At 49.5% G+C, this 18325-nt stretch overlaps 1 protein-coding gene across 1 annotated transcript in view; it reads left to right on the forward strand.

Annotated features, from left to right (window-relative positions):
• Positions 1-17666, forward strand: part of LOC126184171 (uncharacterized) — a 35581-nt gene extending 17915 nt beyond the window's left edge. The window contains exon 2 of the mRNA XM_049926540.1: positions 16697-17666. Within this exon, the coding sequence (XP_049782497.1) occupies positions 16697-17392 (696 nt within the window). The 3' untranslated portion in view covers positions 17393-17666. The remainder of the gene's footprint in view (positions 1-16696) is intronic.
• The last annotated feature ends 659 nt before the right edge of the window (positions 17667-18325 follow it).

Here is an 18325-nt window from a genome sequence, read left to right on the forward strand (position 1 = left end):
ACCCTACGCATTGCTATCGGTGTCAGCGGTTCAATCACACCAGCCAGTCCTGTTCCAATCCGGCCAAATGTGTTACGTGTGGCAAGGATGCCCATGAGGGTGCTTGTCCACCTCCATCCCCTCGCTGCATCAACTGTATGGGTGATCACGCTGCTTCCTCTCGAGATTGCCCCGTTTTTAAGGACGAAAAGCTCCTCCAGGAAATAAGAGTGAAGGAAAAGGTGTCGACCTTTGCTGCTCGAAAATTATTCGCCAGTCGCAAGCCCACCGTGCCTCAGACAGGAAAATACAGCACTGTCCTAACTTCTCCTCGGCCAACAAAGGAGGCGGCCACGCAGACTTGCGACCTCACCTTTAGTGCCACGGTCGTCAGATCGGCCAGCGCAAAGATCGCTCGTTCCACCTCACCACTTTCGCCTGCCCACTCTATGGCTCACCCTTCGTTGGGTTCTGCTAAATCTCGAGCCCAAAAGTCAGACGCCAAGTCTTCGAAAAAAGAGCATACTCGTGAAGAGTTTTTACGTACCGCAACTTCACAACCATCAGTTCCTCCTTCATCAAAACAGCATACTTCCAAGAAGGCTACAAAGAAACCCAGTTCCTCTCCTTCTCCGCCAAGGCGTGTCCCCCCCCCAGGGGGTCCACAACTCTTTTGTGGATACGTGCGTAGCGAGCACGGGACCCCGAGCTAATGTGGCCTTCCTTCCTTTCCGGGCTGCATACCTTCCCATTCCGCATCCTTCCCCATCCCTATCTTCGCCCCTCCTCCCCTCACCTCTGGCTCTTTCCTTCTCTTTCTCCCCATCTGGGAGTATGGTTTGTGCCTACGTCCGGAGACGGACGCTCGTAAATGTACTGCATTTCTTGCCTTCCTTGCCTTCCTTGCTTTTATGTCTTCTTCCTTCCTTTGTCCTTCTCTGTCTTTTTCCTTCCTTTGTCCTTCTCTTTTCCTTACCTCTTCTCTTTCTCTTTTCTCCGCTGCGGCGTTTGAGACTTCTCTTCCTTCCCTTCCCTTTCTTTTTCTTCCTCCCTGTGCGTGTCTGAAGGCCGACCCACGCCCTTCGTGCGTAGCCGGTGACGGGGTAACGCGTAATTCCCCGCCCCGGGTAGACAGGTAGGACACGTACGTACCCCCTGGTAACGGCCAGGCCCAGGGAGGGGTGATTACCCGAGCTGATACCTTCCGAAAATGCCGATTGGTCCCTCCGTCCGTTTGTCGGGAGGTGTGACCTGAGGTGTGAACAATCACCTAAGGCGGGAGTGCCCTCAGAGAGGGCCCCCACAAGGGAGGAGCGCGCCATCGGAGACGCCGGTAATCATGGGGGATTCTTCCGCAATGGTTTCCTCACCTTCCACTAAGTCTAGTCACAAACGTAAGCATACTGAGTCTCAGCCACAGACGATTCTTCCATCGTTGCCACAGTTCCTTGTTGTTTCTCGGTCTGATGAAGGTCACGACTTCTCCACGGTCAACCCTTTCATTATTCAGAAAGGAGTCGACGCAATAGCAGGTCCTGTAAAGTCTTGTTCCAGATTACGGAATGGCACCCTGTTGTTAGAAACACACAGTGCCCTCCAGTCACAAAAATTGCTGCGTACTTCTCTGCTCCACACCTTCCCTGTCCGGGTGGAACCGCACCGTACCTTGAATTCCTCGCGTGGAGTCGTTTATACACGCTCCCTCGATGGATTGTCTGACGAAGAAATTCAGCACTATCTGTCTGACCAGGGCGTAACGGCAGTTCATAGAGTAATGAAACGGGTTGACACGAACATCATTCCAACCCGTACTGTCTTCTTGACATTTGACACAGTTCAACTCCCATCGAAAATCAAAGCAGGCTATGAGATAATTTCCGTTCGCCCTTACGTCCCAAACCCTACGCGTTGCTATCGATGTCAGCGGTTCAATCACACCAGCCAGTCCTGTTCCAATCCAGCCAAATGTGTTACGTGTGGCACGGATGCCCATGAGGGTGCTTGTCCACCTCCATCCCCTCGCTGCATCAACTGTATGGGTGACCACGCTGCTTCCTCTCGAGATTGCCCCGTTTTTAAGGATGAGAAGCTCATCCAGGAAATAAGGGTGAAGGAAAAGGTGTCGACCTTTGCTGCTCGAAAATTATTCGCCAGTCGCAAGCCCACCGTGCCTCAGACAGGAAAATACAGCACTGTCCTTGCTTCTCCTCGGCCAACAAAGGAGGCGGCCACGCAGACTTGCGACCTCACCTTTAGTACCACGGTCGTCAGATCGGCCAGCGCGAAGATCGCTCGTTCAACCTCACCACTTTCGCCTGCCCACTCTATGGCTCACCCTTCGTCGGGTTCTGCTACATCTCGAGCCCAAAAGTCGGACGCCAAGTCTTCGAAAAAAGAGCATACTCGTGAAGAGTTTTTACGGACCGCAGCTTCCGAACCATCGGTTCCTCCTTCCTCTAAACAACATTCTTCCAAGAAGGCTACAAAGAAACCCAGTTCCTCTCCTTCTCCGCCAAGGCGTGCCCCCTCTACAGCACCACCTGGCGGAAATCGCCCTCGGCCATCTTCTGTGTCGCCGAGGCGCACTGCTGGTGGCCGGTCAACCGGCCGATCGCTGGTGGCAGGGACTGCTCCTGACCAACTTATGGATCAGGATCTTCTGCCTTCGGCTGAATGCCATTCCATGCTGTCGGTTGCTAGCTCCGAGCAGTCTTTGAGTTGACAGCAACTTTGGTCACATTCCTCCATTCTCTTTTCACCCCATGTCCATTATCCACTGGAATATCCGCGGCATTCGAGCCAATCGGGATGAATTGTCGGTCCTCTTACGCTCCTACTCGCCGGTCATCTTCTGTCTTCAGGAAACAAAGCTGCGTCCCCATGACCGCTTTGTTCTCCCTCATTTTCAGTCTGTCCGATATGATCTCCCCTCTGTTGAAGGCTCTCCAGCCCATGGAGGACTCATGATTCTTCTCCGTGATACTCTCCATTATCACCCAATCCCCTTAAACACTTCCTTCCAAGCTGTCGCCGTCCGTCTTTCACTTTCCGGATACACGTTCTCTCTTTGTGCTGTATACATTCCATCATCCACACCAATGGCACGAGCTGATCTCCTTCATCTTCTTGGTCAGCTTCCACCCCCCTATTTGCTGGTTGGGGACTTCAATGCCCACCACCCGCTTTGGGGATCTCCACACCCTTGTCCACGTGGCTCCGTATTGCTAGACGTCTTCCACCAAGCGGATCTAGTTTGCCTCAACACTGGGGTCCCCACATTTTTGTCTGCCTCCACGACAACCTTATCTCATTTGGACCTTGCGGTCGGTACTGTTCCGCTAGCTCGGCGCTTCGAATGGTTCGCCCTTGATGATACACATTCGAGTGACCACTTTCCATGTGTCCTCAGACTGCAGCCTCAACTGCCATATATGCGCCCGCGACGCTGGAAGTTTGCCCAAGCCGATTGGACACTTTTTTCGTCTCTCGCGACATTCGATGACCGTCGCTTTCCCAGCGTCGACGATGAGGTCACACACATTACCGACGTTATCCTTACAGCTGCGGAACGTTCAATACCACGCACCTCCGAATTGCCCCGGCGCCCCCCAGTTCCTTGGTGGAACGAGGCATGCCGTGACGCAATAAGTGAGCGGCGACGTGCTCTTCGCATTTTCCGTCACCATCCTACTTTGGCCAACTGTATCCGCTATAAGCAGCTCCGTGCGCGATGCCGTCGCGTCATCCGCGATAGCAAGAAGGCCAGCTGGAAATTCTTTATTAGCTCATTTAACACCTTCACTCCCTCCTCGGAAGTTTGGAGTCGGCTTCGACGGTTCTCAGGCGCGCCTAGTTTCTCCCCGGTTTCTGGGCTCACTGTCGCGCATGATACCTTAGTGGACCCCGTCGCAATTTCTAACTCGTTGGGTCAGCACTTTGCTGAGATTTCGAGCTCTTCAAATTACCCGCCAGCGTTTCTCCCGAAGAAACGTGCAGCGGAAGTGCGACCTCTTGCTTTCTCCTCCCAAAATCACGAAAGCTACAATACTGTTTTCTCCATGCGGGAACTCCAACATGCCCTCTCATCTTCTCGCTCCTCCGCCCCAGGACCGGATGGTATCCATGTCCAAATGTTGCTGCATTTATCCACCCATAGTCTGCGTTACCTCCTTCGCCTTTATAATCGAATTTGGACCGACAGCACCTTTCCCAGACGGTGGCGGGAAGCTATTGTCGTTCCCGTTCCGAAACCTGGAAAGGACAAACATCTCCCCTCTAGCTATCGCCCCATTTCTCTCACGAGTAGTGTCTGTAAGGTTTTGGAGCGTATGGTGAATTACCGTTTAGCTTGGTGGCTGGAATCCCGCAGTCTTTTAACACCAGCCCAATGCGGATTTCGGAAGCATCGTTCTGCAGTTGACCATCTTGTCGCTCTCTCCACTTACATCATGAACAATTTTCTCCGGCAACGCCAAACGGTAGCAATATTTTTTGATCTGGAGAGAGCATACGATACCTGTTGGAGGACAGGCATCCTCCGCACACTGTTCTCTTGGGGCTTTCGAGGCCGGCTGCCCCTTTTTCTTCGCGAATTTATGGCAGAGCGCACTTTTCGGGTGCGGGTGAACACTACTCTCTCCCGTACTTTCTCCCAAGAAAACGGGGTACCCCAGGGATCCGTGCTGAGTGTTGTACTGTTTGCCATCGCCATAAATCCAATTATGGATTGTCTCCCTCCTGATGTCTCGGGCTCCCTCTTTGTGGACGATTTTGCGATCTACTACAGCTCTCAACGGACCAGCCTTCTTGAACGACGTCTTCAAGGATGTCTCGATCGCCTCCACTCGTGGAGCATCGAAACCGGCTTCAGTTTCTCACCCAGTAAGACCGTTTGTGTCAATTTTTGGCGACGTACGGAGTTTCTTCCGCCCTCCTTACATCTCGGTCCTGTCAACCTTCCGTTTTCAGACGTCGCTAAATTCTTGGGTCTTATGTTTGACAGAAAACTATGCTGGTCCTCCCACGTTTCCTATCTTTCGGCTCGCTGTCTGCGATCGCTTAACACCCTCCGTGTCCTGAATGGTACCTCCTGGGGAGCGGACCGAGTGGTCCTTCTCCGCCTCTATCGCGCCTTAGTGCGCTCGAAATTGGACTATGGAAGCATAGTCTACTGCTCTGCTCGGCCGTCTATTCTTCGGCGTCTCGACTCTATCCACCACCGTGGATTACGTTTAGTGTCTGGAGCTTTTTACACTAGCCCTGTGGAAAGCCTTTATGCTGAGACTGCTGAACCTCCGCTGTCCAATCGGGGAGCAGTCCTCCTGAGTCGTTATGCTAGCCGTCTGTCTTCCATGCCTGCTAATCCAGCCCACGACCTTTTTTTCGACGCCTCCTTTGATGTAGGGTATGCAGGCCGCCCCTCCTCCCTACTACCCCCGGGAGTCCGCTTCCGTCAACTGCTCCATTCTCTTTCCTTCCGCTTTCCTAAAACCTTCCTGACAACTTGGGGTACAGCACCGCCTTGGCTCCGTCCCCGGATCTGCCTGCTCCGTGACCTTTGTCAATTTCCCAAAGATGGTACCCCTACACTTGTTTATCGTCGGGCATTTGCTGCTCTATGTGCAGAAATGACGGACGCCACATTTATTTACACCGACGGCTCGAAAACATCGTTAGGTGTAGGGAGTGCCTATATTGTTGGCGACACCCCAAATCGCTTTCAGCTTCCCGACCAGTGTTCGGTTTATACTGCGGAGCTTTACGCTGTTCTCCAGGCTGTCCACTACATCCGCCGCCATCAGCGGATACAGTACGTTATCTGCTCAGATTCTCTCAGCTCTCTCCTCAGTCTCCAAGCTCTTTACCCTGTGCACCCTCTGGTCCACCGGATTCAGGACTGTCTGCGCTTGCTTCACCTGAGGGGCGTCTCGGTGGCGTTCCTCTGGCTCCCGGGACACGCTGGTATCTGTGGGAATGAGGCGGCCGATATAGCGGCCAAGGCCGCAGTCTCTCTTCCTCGGCCAGCTATTCAGTCGCTTCCCTTCACCGATCTTCGGAACGATTTATGTCGCCATGTTGCTCATTTATGGCATGCCCATTGGTCGGCACTTCCCTGTAATAAATTGCGGGAAGTGAAAGCCCTTCCTTGCGCTTGGACCTCTTCCTCCCGAACGCGTCGTCGGGAGGAGGTAATTTTAGCTAGACTCCGGATAGGGCATTGTCGTTTTAGCCATCGACATCTTTTAAGCGGCGATCCTCCCCCACTCTGTCCCCACTGCTCTCAGCTGTGGACGGTAAGACACCTTTTAATTGAATGCCCCTATTTTAATCCGTTACGCTCCCGTCTACAGCTATCGCCTGATCTATCGTCGATTTTAGCAGATGACACGCGCTCCGCCGACCGCGTTCTACAGTTTATTAGTGACAGTGAAATGACGTCAGTCATTTGAAGCCTTTTTCGGGGACAATCACCCCCTTTCTGTAGTGGATTTTTAAGCAGTCTTCTAATTTTAGTTTCTCCAATTTTCTGACTTTGTTCCCATTGCTGCTGGTTTTAAATTTCGGTTTTTTACTGTCTTAAGTCACGGGCTGGGCGCTAATGACCATAGAAGTTTTGCGCCCAAAAACCACAACAAAAAAAAAAAAAAAAAAAAAAAAAGGCGTGTCCCATCTACAGCACCACCTGGCGGAAATCGCCCTCGACCGTCTTCTGTGTCGCCGAGGCGCACTGCTGGTGGCCGGTCAACCGGCCGATCGCTGGTGGCAGGGGCTGCTGCTGACCAACCTATGGATCAGGATCTTCTGCCTTCGGCTGAATGCCATTCCATGCTGTCGGTCGCAAGCTCTGAGCAGTCGTTGAGTTGACAGCACTCTTGGTCACATTCCTCCATTTTCTGTTCACCCTATGTCCATTATCCACTGGAATATCCGCGGCATTCGAGCCAAGCGGGATGAATTGTCGGTCCTCTTACGATCCTACTCGCCGGTCATCTTCTGTCTTCAGGAAACAAAGCTGCGTCCCCATGACCGCTTTGTTCTCCCTCATTTTCAGTCTGTCCGATATGACCTCCCCTCTGTTGAAGGCTCTCCGGCCCATGGAGGACTCATGATTCTTCTCCATGATACTCTCCATTATCACCCAATCCCCTTAAACAGTTCCTTCCAAGCTGTCGCCGTCCGTCTTTCCCTTTCTGGATACACGTTCTCTCTTTGTGCTGTATACATTCCATCATCCACACCAATGGCACGAGCTGATCTCATTCATCTTCTTGGTCAGCTTCCACCCCCCTATTTGCTGGTTGGGGACTTCAATGCCCACCACCCGCTTTGGGGATCTCCACATCCTTGTCCACGTGGCTCTCTATTGCTAGACATCTTCCACCAAGCGGATCTAGTTTGCCTCAACACTGGAGTCCCCACATTTTTGTCTGCCTCCACGACAAATTTATCTCATTTGGACCTTGCGGTCGGTACTGTTCCGCTAGCTCGGCGCTTCGAATGGTTCGCCCTTGATGACACACACTCCAGTGACCACTTTCCATGTGTCCTTAGACTGCAGCCTCCACTGCCATATATGCGCTCGCGACACTGGAAATTTGCCCAAGCCGATTGGACACTTTTCGTCTCTAGCGACATTCGATGACCGTCGCTTTCCCAGCGTCGACGATGAGGTCACACACATTACCGACGTTATCCTTACAGCTGCGGAACGTTCAATACCACGCACCTCCGAATTGCCCCGGCGCCCCCCAGTTCCTTGGTGGAACGAGGCATGCCGTGACGCAATAAGTGAGCGGCGACGTGCTCTTCGCATTTTCCGTCACCATCCTACTTTGGCCAACTGTATCCGCTATAAGCAGCTCCGTGCGCGATGCCGTCGCGTCATCCGCGATAGCAAGAAGGCCAGCTGGAAATTCTTTATTAGCTCATTTAACACCTTCACTCCCTCCTCGGAAGTTTGGAGTCGGCTTCGACGGTTCTCAGGCGCGCCTAGTTTCTCCCCGGTTTCTGGGCTCACTGTCGCGCATGATACCTTAGTGGACCCCGTCGCAATTTCTAACTCGTTGGGTCAGCACTTTGCTGAGATTTCGAGCTCTTCAAATTACCCGCCAGCGTTTCTCCCGAAGAAACGTGCAGCGGAAGTGCGACCTCTTGCTTTCTCCTCCCAAAATCACGAAAGCTACAATACTGTTTTCTCCATGCGGGAACTCCAACATGCCCTCTCATCTTCTCGCTCCTCCGCCCCAGGACCGGATGGTATCCATGTCCAAATGTTGCTGCATTTATCCACCCATAGTCTGCGTTACCTCCTTCGCCTTTATAATCGAATTTGGACCGACAGCACCTTTCCCAGACGGTGGCGGGAAGCTATTGTCGTTCCCGTTCCGAAACCTGGAAAGGACAAACATCTCCCCTCTAGCTATCGCCCCATTTCTCTCACGAGTAGTGTCTGTAAGGTTTTGGAGCGTATGGTGAATTACCGTTTAGCTTGGTGGCTGGAATCCCGCAGTCTTTTAACACCAGCCCAATGCGGATTTCGGAAGCATCGTTCTGCAGTTGACCATCTTGTTGCTCTCTCCACTTATATAATGAACAATTTTCTCCGGAAACGCCAAACAGTAGCAATATTTTTTGATCTGGAGAGAGCATACGATACCTGTTGGAGGACCGGCATCCTCCGCACACTGTTCTCTTGGGGCTTTCGAGGCCGGCTGCCCCTTTTTCTTCGCGAATTTATGGCAGAGCGCACATTTAGGGTGCGGGTGAACACTACTCTCTCCCGTACTTTCTCCCAAGAAAACGGGGTACCCCAGGGATCCGTGCTGAGTGTTGTACTGTTTGCCATCGCCATAAATCCAATTATGGATTGTCTCCTTCCTGATGTCTCGGGCTCCCTCTTTGTGGACGATTTTGCGATCTACTACAGCTCTCAACGGACCAGCCTTCTTGAACGACGTCTTCAAGGATGTCTCGATCGCCTCCACTCGTGGAGCATCGAAACCGGCTTCAGTTTCTCACCCAGTAAGACCGTTTGTGTCAATTTTTGGCGACGTAAGGAGTTTCTTCCGCCCTCCTTACATCTAGGTCCTGTCAACCTTCCGTTTTCAGACGTCGCTAAATTCTTGGGTCTTATGTTTGACAGAAAACTGTGCTGGTCCTCCCACGTTTCCTATCTTTCGGCTCGCTGTCTGCGATCGCTTAACACCCTCCGTGTCCTGAATGGTACCTCCTGGGGAGCGGACCGAGTGGTCCTTCTCCGCCTCTATCGCGCCTTAGTGCGCTCGAAATTGGACTATGGAAGCATAGTCTACTGCTCTGCTCGGCCGTCTATTCTTCGGCGTCTCGACTCTATCCACCACCGTGGATTACGTTAAGTGTCTGGAGCTTTTTACACTAGCCCTGTGGAAAGCCTTTATGCTGAGACTGCTGAACCTCCGCTGTCCAATCGGCGAGCAGTCCTCCTGAGTCGTTATGCTAGCCATCTGTCTTCCATGCCTGCTAATCCAGCCCATGACCTTTTTTTCGGCGCCTCCTTTGATGTAGGGTATGCAGACCGCTCCTCCTCCCTACTACCCCCGGGAGTCCGCTTCCGTCAACTGCTCCATTCTCTTTCCTTCCGCTTTCCTAAAACCTTCTTGACAACTTGGGGTACAGCACCGCCTTGGCTCCGTCCCCGGATCTGCCTGCTCCGTGACCTTTGTCAATTTCCCAAGGATAGTACCCCTACACTTGCTTATCGTCGGGCATTTGCTGCTCTCTGTGCAGAAATGACGGACGCCACATTTATTTACACCGACGGCTCGAAAACATCGTTAGGTGTAGGGAGTGCCTATATTGTTGGCGACACCCCAAACCGCTTTCGGTTTCCCGACCAGTGTTCGGTTTATACTGCGGAGCTTTACGCTGTTCTCCAGGCTGTCCACTACATCCGCCGCCATCAGCGGATACAGTACGTTATCTGCTCAGATTCTCTCAGCTCTCTCCTCAGTCTCCAAGCTCTTTACCCTGCGCACCCTCTGGTCCACCGTATTCAGGACTGTCTGCGCTTGCTCCACCTGGGGGGCGTCTCGGTGGCGTTCCTCTGGCTCCCGGGACACGCTGGTATCTGTGGGAATGAGGCGGCCGATATAGCGGCCAAGGCTGCAGTCTCTCTTCCTCGGCCAGCTATTCAGTTGCTTCCCTTCACCGATCTACGGAGCGGTTTATGTCGCAAAGTTGCTCATTTATGGCATGCGCATTGGTCAACACTTCCCCGTAATAAATTGCGGGAAGTGAAAGCCCTTCCTTGCGCTTGGACCTCTTCCTCCCGAACGCGTCGTCGGGAGGAGGTAATTTTAGCTAGACTCCGGATAGGGCACTGTCTTTTTAGCCATCAACATCTTTTAAGCGGTGATCCTCCCCCACTCTGTCCCCACTGCTCTCAGCTGTGGACGGTAAGACACCTTTTAATTGAATGCCCCTATTTTAATCCGTTACGTTCCCGTCTACAGCTATCGCCTGATCTATCGTCGATTTTAGCAGATGACACGCGCTCAGCCGACCGCGTTCTCCAGTTTATTAGTGACAGTGAAATGACGTCAGTCATTTGAAGCTTTTTTTGGGGACAACCACCCCCTTTCTGTAGTGGATTTTTAAGCATTATTTCTACTTTTAGTTTCTCCAATTTTATGACTTTGTTCCCATTGCTGCTGGTTTTCAATTTCGGATTTTTACTGTCTTAAGTCACGGGCTGGGCGCTAATGACCATAGAAGTTTTGCGCCCTAAAACCACAAAAAAAAGAAAAAGGAGGAGGACATAGAGACAGAAAAGGAGTTCGCCACTGCACCTGAAGATGACGTGGAGCATCTAGCGTCCCCTCAGGAGCTAGATGTTGCTCGACCCACAGCTCCTATGGAAGTTCATCAGGCTACTTCGCAATCGGTGGCAGCGAGCACTTCTAAGGCGTAACCTATCTCAGCCCCCCTCCCTCTCCCCCCCCCCCCCCCCCCCACGGAACTTTCATGTCTTCACAGTCGGATACCATTATCCTTCAATGGAATTGCCGTGGTTTTTTCCACCACCTTGCTGAGTTGACACAGTTTTTGTGCCGCTTTCCTGCCACTTGTCTGACCCTACAGGAAACCTGGTTTCCTGTTCGGCGGACCCTTCCCTCTGTGGCTACCGGGTTACTATAAGAACCGCGTAGCGTACGACAGGGTGTCTGGCGGTGTCTGTGTTTATGTTCTTGCCACTGTTTCTAGTGCTCCAGTGGCACTTCACACAGCTCTCGAGGCTGTGGCTGTTAGTCCGGACAGGAATGGAGCTTACCATCTGTTCCCTCCACCTTCCCCCAGATGAGGTTGTCCCTCTTGCTGACCTAGCTGCCTTGTTCGCCCAGCTCCCCCTGCCATTCCTCCTTTCGGGGGACTTTAATGCCCAGCACCCTTTATGGGGTGGGGCCCAGATCTCGGGCCAGGGTAGGAACGTTGAGGCTCTCTTCGCACAGGACATTTGCCTCCTTAACACTGGTGCTCCCACATATTTTAGCTTGACGCATGGCACATATTCAGCCATTGATCTCTCTCTTAGTAGCCCAGGTCTTCCATACCTCAGTTGGAGGGTCCACAACGACCTCTGTGGTAGCGACCACTTTCCTATCCTGGTTTCTCTTTTTCAATTCCAACCCCCTGACCAGCTGCCACGATGGTCTCTTCGTGGAGCCGATTGGGCAGCCTACACCTCAGCTACTATGGCCTTTGCTCAGCTTCCTGGTGACATTGATTTGGCAGTGGACAAGGTCACTATGGCCATTGTTTCTGCTGCCGATGCAACTGTGCCCTGTTCAAGTACCCTCAGGCGTAAGTCAGTCCCTTAGTGGACACCAGAGATTGCAGAAGCTATCCGGGACTGCCGGCGAGCCCTGCAATTAAAACAGCGTCATCCTTCCCTAGAGAATCTGGTTGCCTTTAAACGACTACAGGCCTGAGCTCTGCAGTTAATCCGGCAGAGCAAACAGGACTGCTGGGAACGATATGTTGCCACCATAGGTTCTCGCACCTCCCCATTTCAGGTGTGGTCGCGGGTTCGGCGCATTTTTTGCTTTCGCTCTCGTGTCTGTCCCTTGCCCTTCTCTCTGGGGTACACTTTGTACTGACCCAATCAACATTGCTGAACATCCGGCAGAGTACTTCGCTCGTAGTTCCGCGATCGACAATTTAGTCTCGCTAGAGTCGGCTATTCGTACAACTTGTACTTGGCGAGAACATCTAATTGCTGTTTTCTTTGATCTTCAGAAGGTGTATGATACCACCTGGCGCCATCATATCCTTGCTACGCTGCACGAATGGGGCTTACAGGGTCTACTTCCGATTTTTCTACAGAATTTTCTCTCCAATCGCTCTTTTCGGGTTCGAGTTGGCACATATTTTAGCTGTGCTCATATTCAGGAGAATGGTGTCCCGCAGGGCTCAGTTCTCAGTTTTCCCCTCTTTTTGGTGACGATTAATGGTCTTGCGGCTGCAGTGGGCTTATTGGTCTGTTCTTCTCTATATGCCGATGACTTTTGTCTTTATTACAGTTCCCCAAGCATCAGTGTTGCTGACTGGCGGCTGCAGGGAGCTATCCATAAGGCACATTTTTGGGCATCCAACCATGGTTTTCAGTTCTCAGCCTCCAAGACCTGAGTGATGCATTTCTGTCGTCGTCGCACGGTCCACTTCCATCCAGAGCTCTATCTTGCCAATGAACTCCTTCGTATTGAGGAGACGCATCGCTTCCTTGGAATGCTGTTTGATGCTCAGCTCACTTGGACACCTCCATCTTCGTGAGCTTAAACAATGGTGCTGGCGGCACCTCAACATCCTTCGCTGCCTCAGCCACACCGTTTGGGGAGCTGCACGAACAACCCTCCTACAGCTCTATAAGGCCTTAGTCCAGTCCCGTCTCTACTACGGGAGCGTGGTGTAGGACTCAGCAGAACGCTCAACGTTGTAGAACCTCGACCCGATTCGCCATTGTGGCGTCAGACTGGCGACAGGCGCCTTCCGCACTAGTCCAGTGAATAGCCTTCTTGTAGAAGCTGGAATCCCTCCCCTACGATTCCGCCAACAGCTGCTTGCGTCATACATCGGCTGCGTCCATGTCTCGCCCAACCACTCAAACCGCAGGCCCCTTTTTCCATCTTCTGCACTCCACTCCCCACGACGGCGGCCTAGGTCGGGTCTCCCGATCGCGGTCCGCGTTCGTTCCCTTCTATCGTCACTCGAGTCCTTTCCCCTTTCTCCATCCTTCCGGCCCTCTTCTTCTACCCCTCCTTGGTCCCTCCCTCGCTTGCTGCTTTGCTTGGATTTGTCCTGCGACTCAGTCCTCCGTTCCACCTTCCAGTCTTCAACAATTCATGGCTCTTCTTGCCTCGTTTCGCGATGCAGATGTAGTCTACACCAATGGTTCTGTGGTCGGCGAATGCACTGGGTTTGCTTTCATCCATGGCGATTATGTTGAGCAGCATTCCCTGCCTTGTGGGAGCAGTGTTTTCACTATGGAGCTGGTTGCTCTTTATCGTGCACTTGCTCACCTTTCCTCCTGCCCTGGGGAGTCATTTGTCATGTGCAGTGACTCCCTGAGTGGATTGCAAGCACTCGACCAGTGTTTTTCTTAGGACCATTTGGTGTGTGGTATTCAAGATGCTGTTTTTGCTCTCGCCAAGTGTGGTAGTTCAGCGACGTTTGTGTGGACCCCAGGCCACATCGGCATTCCAGGAAATGAACGTGTCGATCGGTTGGCCAAGCAGGCCACCACTTCGCCACTCCTGGGGCTTGGTCTCGTGGAAAGAGACCTCCGGTCAGCCCTACATCTCAAGGTCCGCGATGTCTGGAGCTCTGAATGGTCTGTCCTGAACATGCCAAATAAGCTCTGCATGGTAAAGTCGTCCACGGCCGTATGGAACTCATCCTTCAGGAGCACGTGTAGAGAGTTATTCTCTGCTGTCTCCGAATTGGACATATGTGGTTGACCCACAGCTATCTCCTTCGCCGTGAGAACCCGCCTATGTGTCGCTGTGATGCAGGGCTGACAGTGGTCCATCTTCTAATGGACTGCCCCCTTTTAGCCCCCTTGCGGCAGTCCTTTAATTCAAGGTGACGATGCCTCTATAGCTGACTCAGTTTTACGTTTTATCTGTGCAGCTGGGTTTTATTACTCACTCTAGTGTGGGCGCTCTCGCCTGATTTCTCAGGCTACACCCACTCCAGCAACTTTTAATTGTGACATGGATACCAAAATAGTGTCTTTTATGGTAACAATTTGTGTTGGTACCTCTATCAACGCTTTCCAGCTGGAGGTTCTTAGTTGGTCGTTGAGTGGTTGACCTTTTACATGATCCATCAACCACTGTAGTCTGTTTTACTCTAGTCAACTATTTGCTCTGCTCCTTTTAAGTGTCCTCTATTTTGTGTTATTGCAGTGTTCATTTCAGCTCTGTACCCCTTGGTGTTCCCTCCCTCTGGGTGCAGAAGTTATACTTTTACTGTATAGGCCTTTTACAAGTATGTCTGTTTGGAACAGGGGACTGATGACCTCAATGTTTAGCCCCCATCAAACCCCAAAACCAACAACAATATTCGTGCTGCCCTTATTTGTATTCGTTCAGTAACCGTTGTTAGATCTATTTGGTATGGGTCCCACACACTTGAGCATTCACCTCTGTGGACTGATTGCTTTTCCCTAGTACTCTACCAATAAACTGTAGTCTGATTTACCCTCAATTGAGCCTATGTAATCTCTCCATTTCATATCACCATAGTTGTTACACCCAGGTATTTGTAGAAGTCGAGTACTTCAGTTGTGACTCGTTGATACTGTAGTCATCCGATAATAAGTTTCTAGTTTAGTGAAGTTCAGAATTTTAAATTTCTGAACATCTAAAACAAGTTGCAAATCTTTGCACCACTTTCAGATCTTAGCAAGATGTGACTGAATATTTGCATCGCATTTTTTTTTTGTCGGACATTATTTAATTATAGATAACTGCGTCATCTGCGAAAAGTCTCAGGTGGTTGATACTTTCCCCAGGTCATCAATATACAATATTGTCAGCAAGGGTCTAAACACTCTTCCCTGGGGCATACCCGAAGTTACTTAATCCATCCAAGATAACATTCTGCGTTTTCCCAAGCATGAAATTCTCAATCCAGTCACAAATATTGGTTGGTACGCCATACGATCGTACTTGAGATAGTAAGCTTAGGTGTGGTACTGAGTCAAATGCTTTTCGGAAATCGAGGAATACTGCATCCACCTGACTGCCTTGATCCATGGCTTCCAGGATGTCATGTCATAAAAAGGCGAATAGGATTTCGCGTGATCAATGTTTTCGGAATCAATCCTGGTTTGGTTTGGAGGAGGTACTTCTGTTAGAGATGATTCATTACGTTTGAGATCAGGATTTATTTTAGGGTTCTACACCAAATTAGGAACATTAGAAGGTAGTTTATGAATCACTTCTGCTAACCTTCCCGTAGACAGGTGTGAATCTACACTACAAATCACTGTGGATCGTACAACAGAAGTTGAGCACCTCACGAGAAATTTTAATGGTCCTCAATTACCGACGGAGATATCATGTAATACAAAACATTGAAGGGTGTGCATTCGTTCTCAAGCTATCCTTCTCATTTTTCCCTCATGTATTAACACGGCCATCAGAAAGCTAAATACCCAAAGAACATAAAATATTTATGAACTGAATGTTCGGAAACATTCTACATTTAAGAGTAGAGCCCTAGGTTTGAGCACTACTACTGCAGTTTATTAAGTATGTTCTTACTGCGAATGGTAGGCCCTTTCCATCTTATCAGCAGATAATTGGTTCACCCTTTCATTTGTGAGGGCCATATTGTTTCATATGGGGTCTGCGACGATGGCACAGTCGGTAAAGTTTCGTATGGCCAAAATATTCCCCAATGTGAAGACAATATCAATTGTCATAAAAAAATCCTAGAAGCTGGAAATAGGGCGTCTGCGCTTGTTACACTGAATCGGTGCGAGAGAAAAAAAAGAGGTAGCGCAGTGCTTAACGCTGGAAGAGCAGAGTTAAGGTTACCCATCAGTTCCTCGTGTTTCATTTAATAACTTTATGCAATTGAGGAGATAGTTCTTTCCTGCAGATCACTGTGGACTTCCAGAAAGAATACTGTGTTAGTGTTCTGTTCGTATTGGATATAGAGAGGTCGTTAAAATCAATTTTAATTAATAATTTATTTTCCCACATGTTCACTATCGATGCGAGTAGATTTTGGGAGTTTGGAACGGTTTATTCCGAAGTCGGACATGCGATATAGTTCATCTCTCAGCTACTTTCGCTTTCTTCTGTCAGCAGCTTTATCTTTTTATAGTTGTGAAAATTATTCCTAGTTGCCTTAAAAGTTTGCTCGCAGCATTTTCTAATAGAATCTACATCCTAGTGATTTTACTTCACATGAATACTGTCGCTGTTTAACATTTCTTCAGACTTCATTAACTAACCTACGCGTCTTCTGTATCAGTGAAATGTCGGTGTGCTGTTAATCTCCCAGGAACGGAAAAAACACTAGGAAATGTAGCCGGAATAGTCGAACGGTATTTTACTGTATTTAATCATGAACCTAAAAATGACAGAATTCTCATTTTTTCAGTATTGAACAAATACAGAAAACTTCAGACAAATAACTAAAAGCACTAATGTATTTTTCTGTTTTTTAGGTTAATTTGAAGAGACATCTGAGAGATCCTGCACAGAATAACTGGCTGAAAGGATTTGCGAACGAGTCAGATAATAAAGTGGCAAGACGATCAGAAAAAACAGATATGGGAGATCATATTGAACACCGCCAAATGGAAATGACCTCCATGCCTGCAACTACCGAAGGCGATGAAATCGACTTACCGCCGTCGTTTACTCCGAAGGGATCGCTAGAATGGCCAATCACGTCTGCCGAGAAAAGTTGTCGCTTCAAAGGAGAAGATTGTTTGGATCGCGGGAAGGCTATGCCCACGACTGTGGGCAAAGCCGCTTTACGGAAACGACCGTCAAGTAACTCAAAAGATGTAGAAGCTGAACTTACCGCTGCTATTGAGGCGTTCAAGCTGTTCCAAGATAGCGTAACAAGAGAGAGCCCTCTTCGTCATGTGACTGGGCCGCTTGTTATTCTTCCGACGATACCGGAAGTCACTGAGTTTTCTGCAGATAACTGTGCACAACTGGAGGGCAACTCGGCGGGGTTCCCTGTGGGAGAGGGCTCCCAATACACAGCTCCGTTTGGTGTCTGGGGATCGCAGTTCCGTCAAAGGCCTAGTTTAAGCAGCTTGCAAGAACCCTTTTGTGGAAGATTGCGTCGTATAACTAGAAAGTTCGATGCACTGAATGTTATCTCGGATCAGGACAACTGCATCTTATAATCTGGAAACTAGTTTCATGATACAAACATGGTACACTTTTTAAAATTTAAATATAAATATATCTTTGACTAATGTAAAGATATTGAGTTTTTCCCCATGTAATTAAGCGCATAGACTAAATTTTTATACAGCGAAGCTGTCATCTATATGACTATTTCGCTAACAGAGAGGAACACATACCTCATTGAATTATGTGCTCAATTTCCTATGAATTCAAAATTTGCTGTACAATGTCACTTCATGTAAATAGGAAAAAAATGTATACACACTTGAAATGCCTGTGATAAAAATGTGATTTTATTATTTTTAAGTTTGTGCAATAAATACTATCACTGCTTGCAAAAAAGTAGAGAATTTTAAAAAACCTGTAAGACATGTAGAAGATATTGTGATAAAACAGGGTGTTTATAAATGAATATCAGGGTTTTAACGCTTTATAATATTTAGTATATTAAACTTAGTTATAATGTATCAAATGAAAGAGCAACTCAGTTTTACCAAGAACCTGTTCAATGTGAGCACCATTTATCACACGGCACACATACAGTCTATAGCAGAGTTCTTCCCAAACATTACGTGTCTTCAGTGATTGTAGCAACAGCTCTTCAGTCCGGTTTCTTAATTCAGGGGTCTGCTGGTAGCGGAGGCACGTACACGTTGAAACCTCCCCTTAGAAAAAATTGTGAATTACTGTGCTGGTAAACCACTTATGTTATTTGATTTTCAAACAGCTGAGCAAAACTGAACGTACTCAGACGTTTCTCTCTTTACTTATTCTGATCATCACTAAACTGACACACAGTATTTTTAGCGCAACGCAATCTGACTTTGAAAAACCCCTTCAAAAGAATGGTCCTGACTAACAATAACCCATACTTTTCATGAATCACTTACCTCACAAATCTTTGTTACTCGAACTACTGCAATACAGCG

The sequence above is a fragment of the Schistocerca cancellata genome, chromosome 4 (assembly GCF_023864275.1).
Source record: "Schistocerca cancellata isolate TAMUIC-IGC-003103 chromosome 4, iqSchCanc2.1, whole genome shotgun sequence".
NCBI classification, from domain to species: domain Eukaryota; kingdom Metazoa; phylum Arthropoda; class Insecta; order Orthoptera; family Acrididae; genus Schistocerca; species Schistocerca cancellata.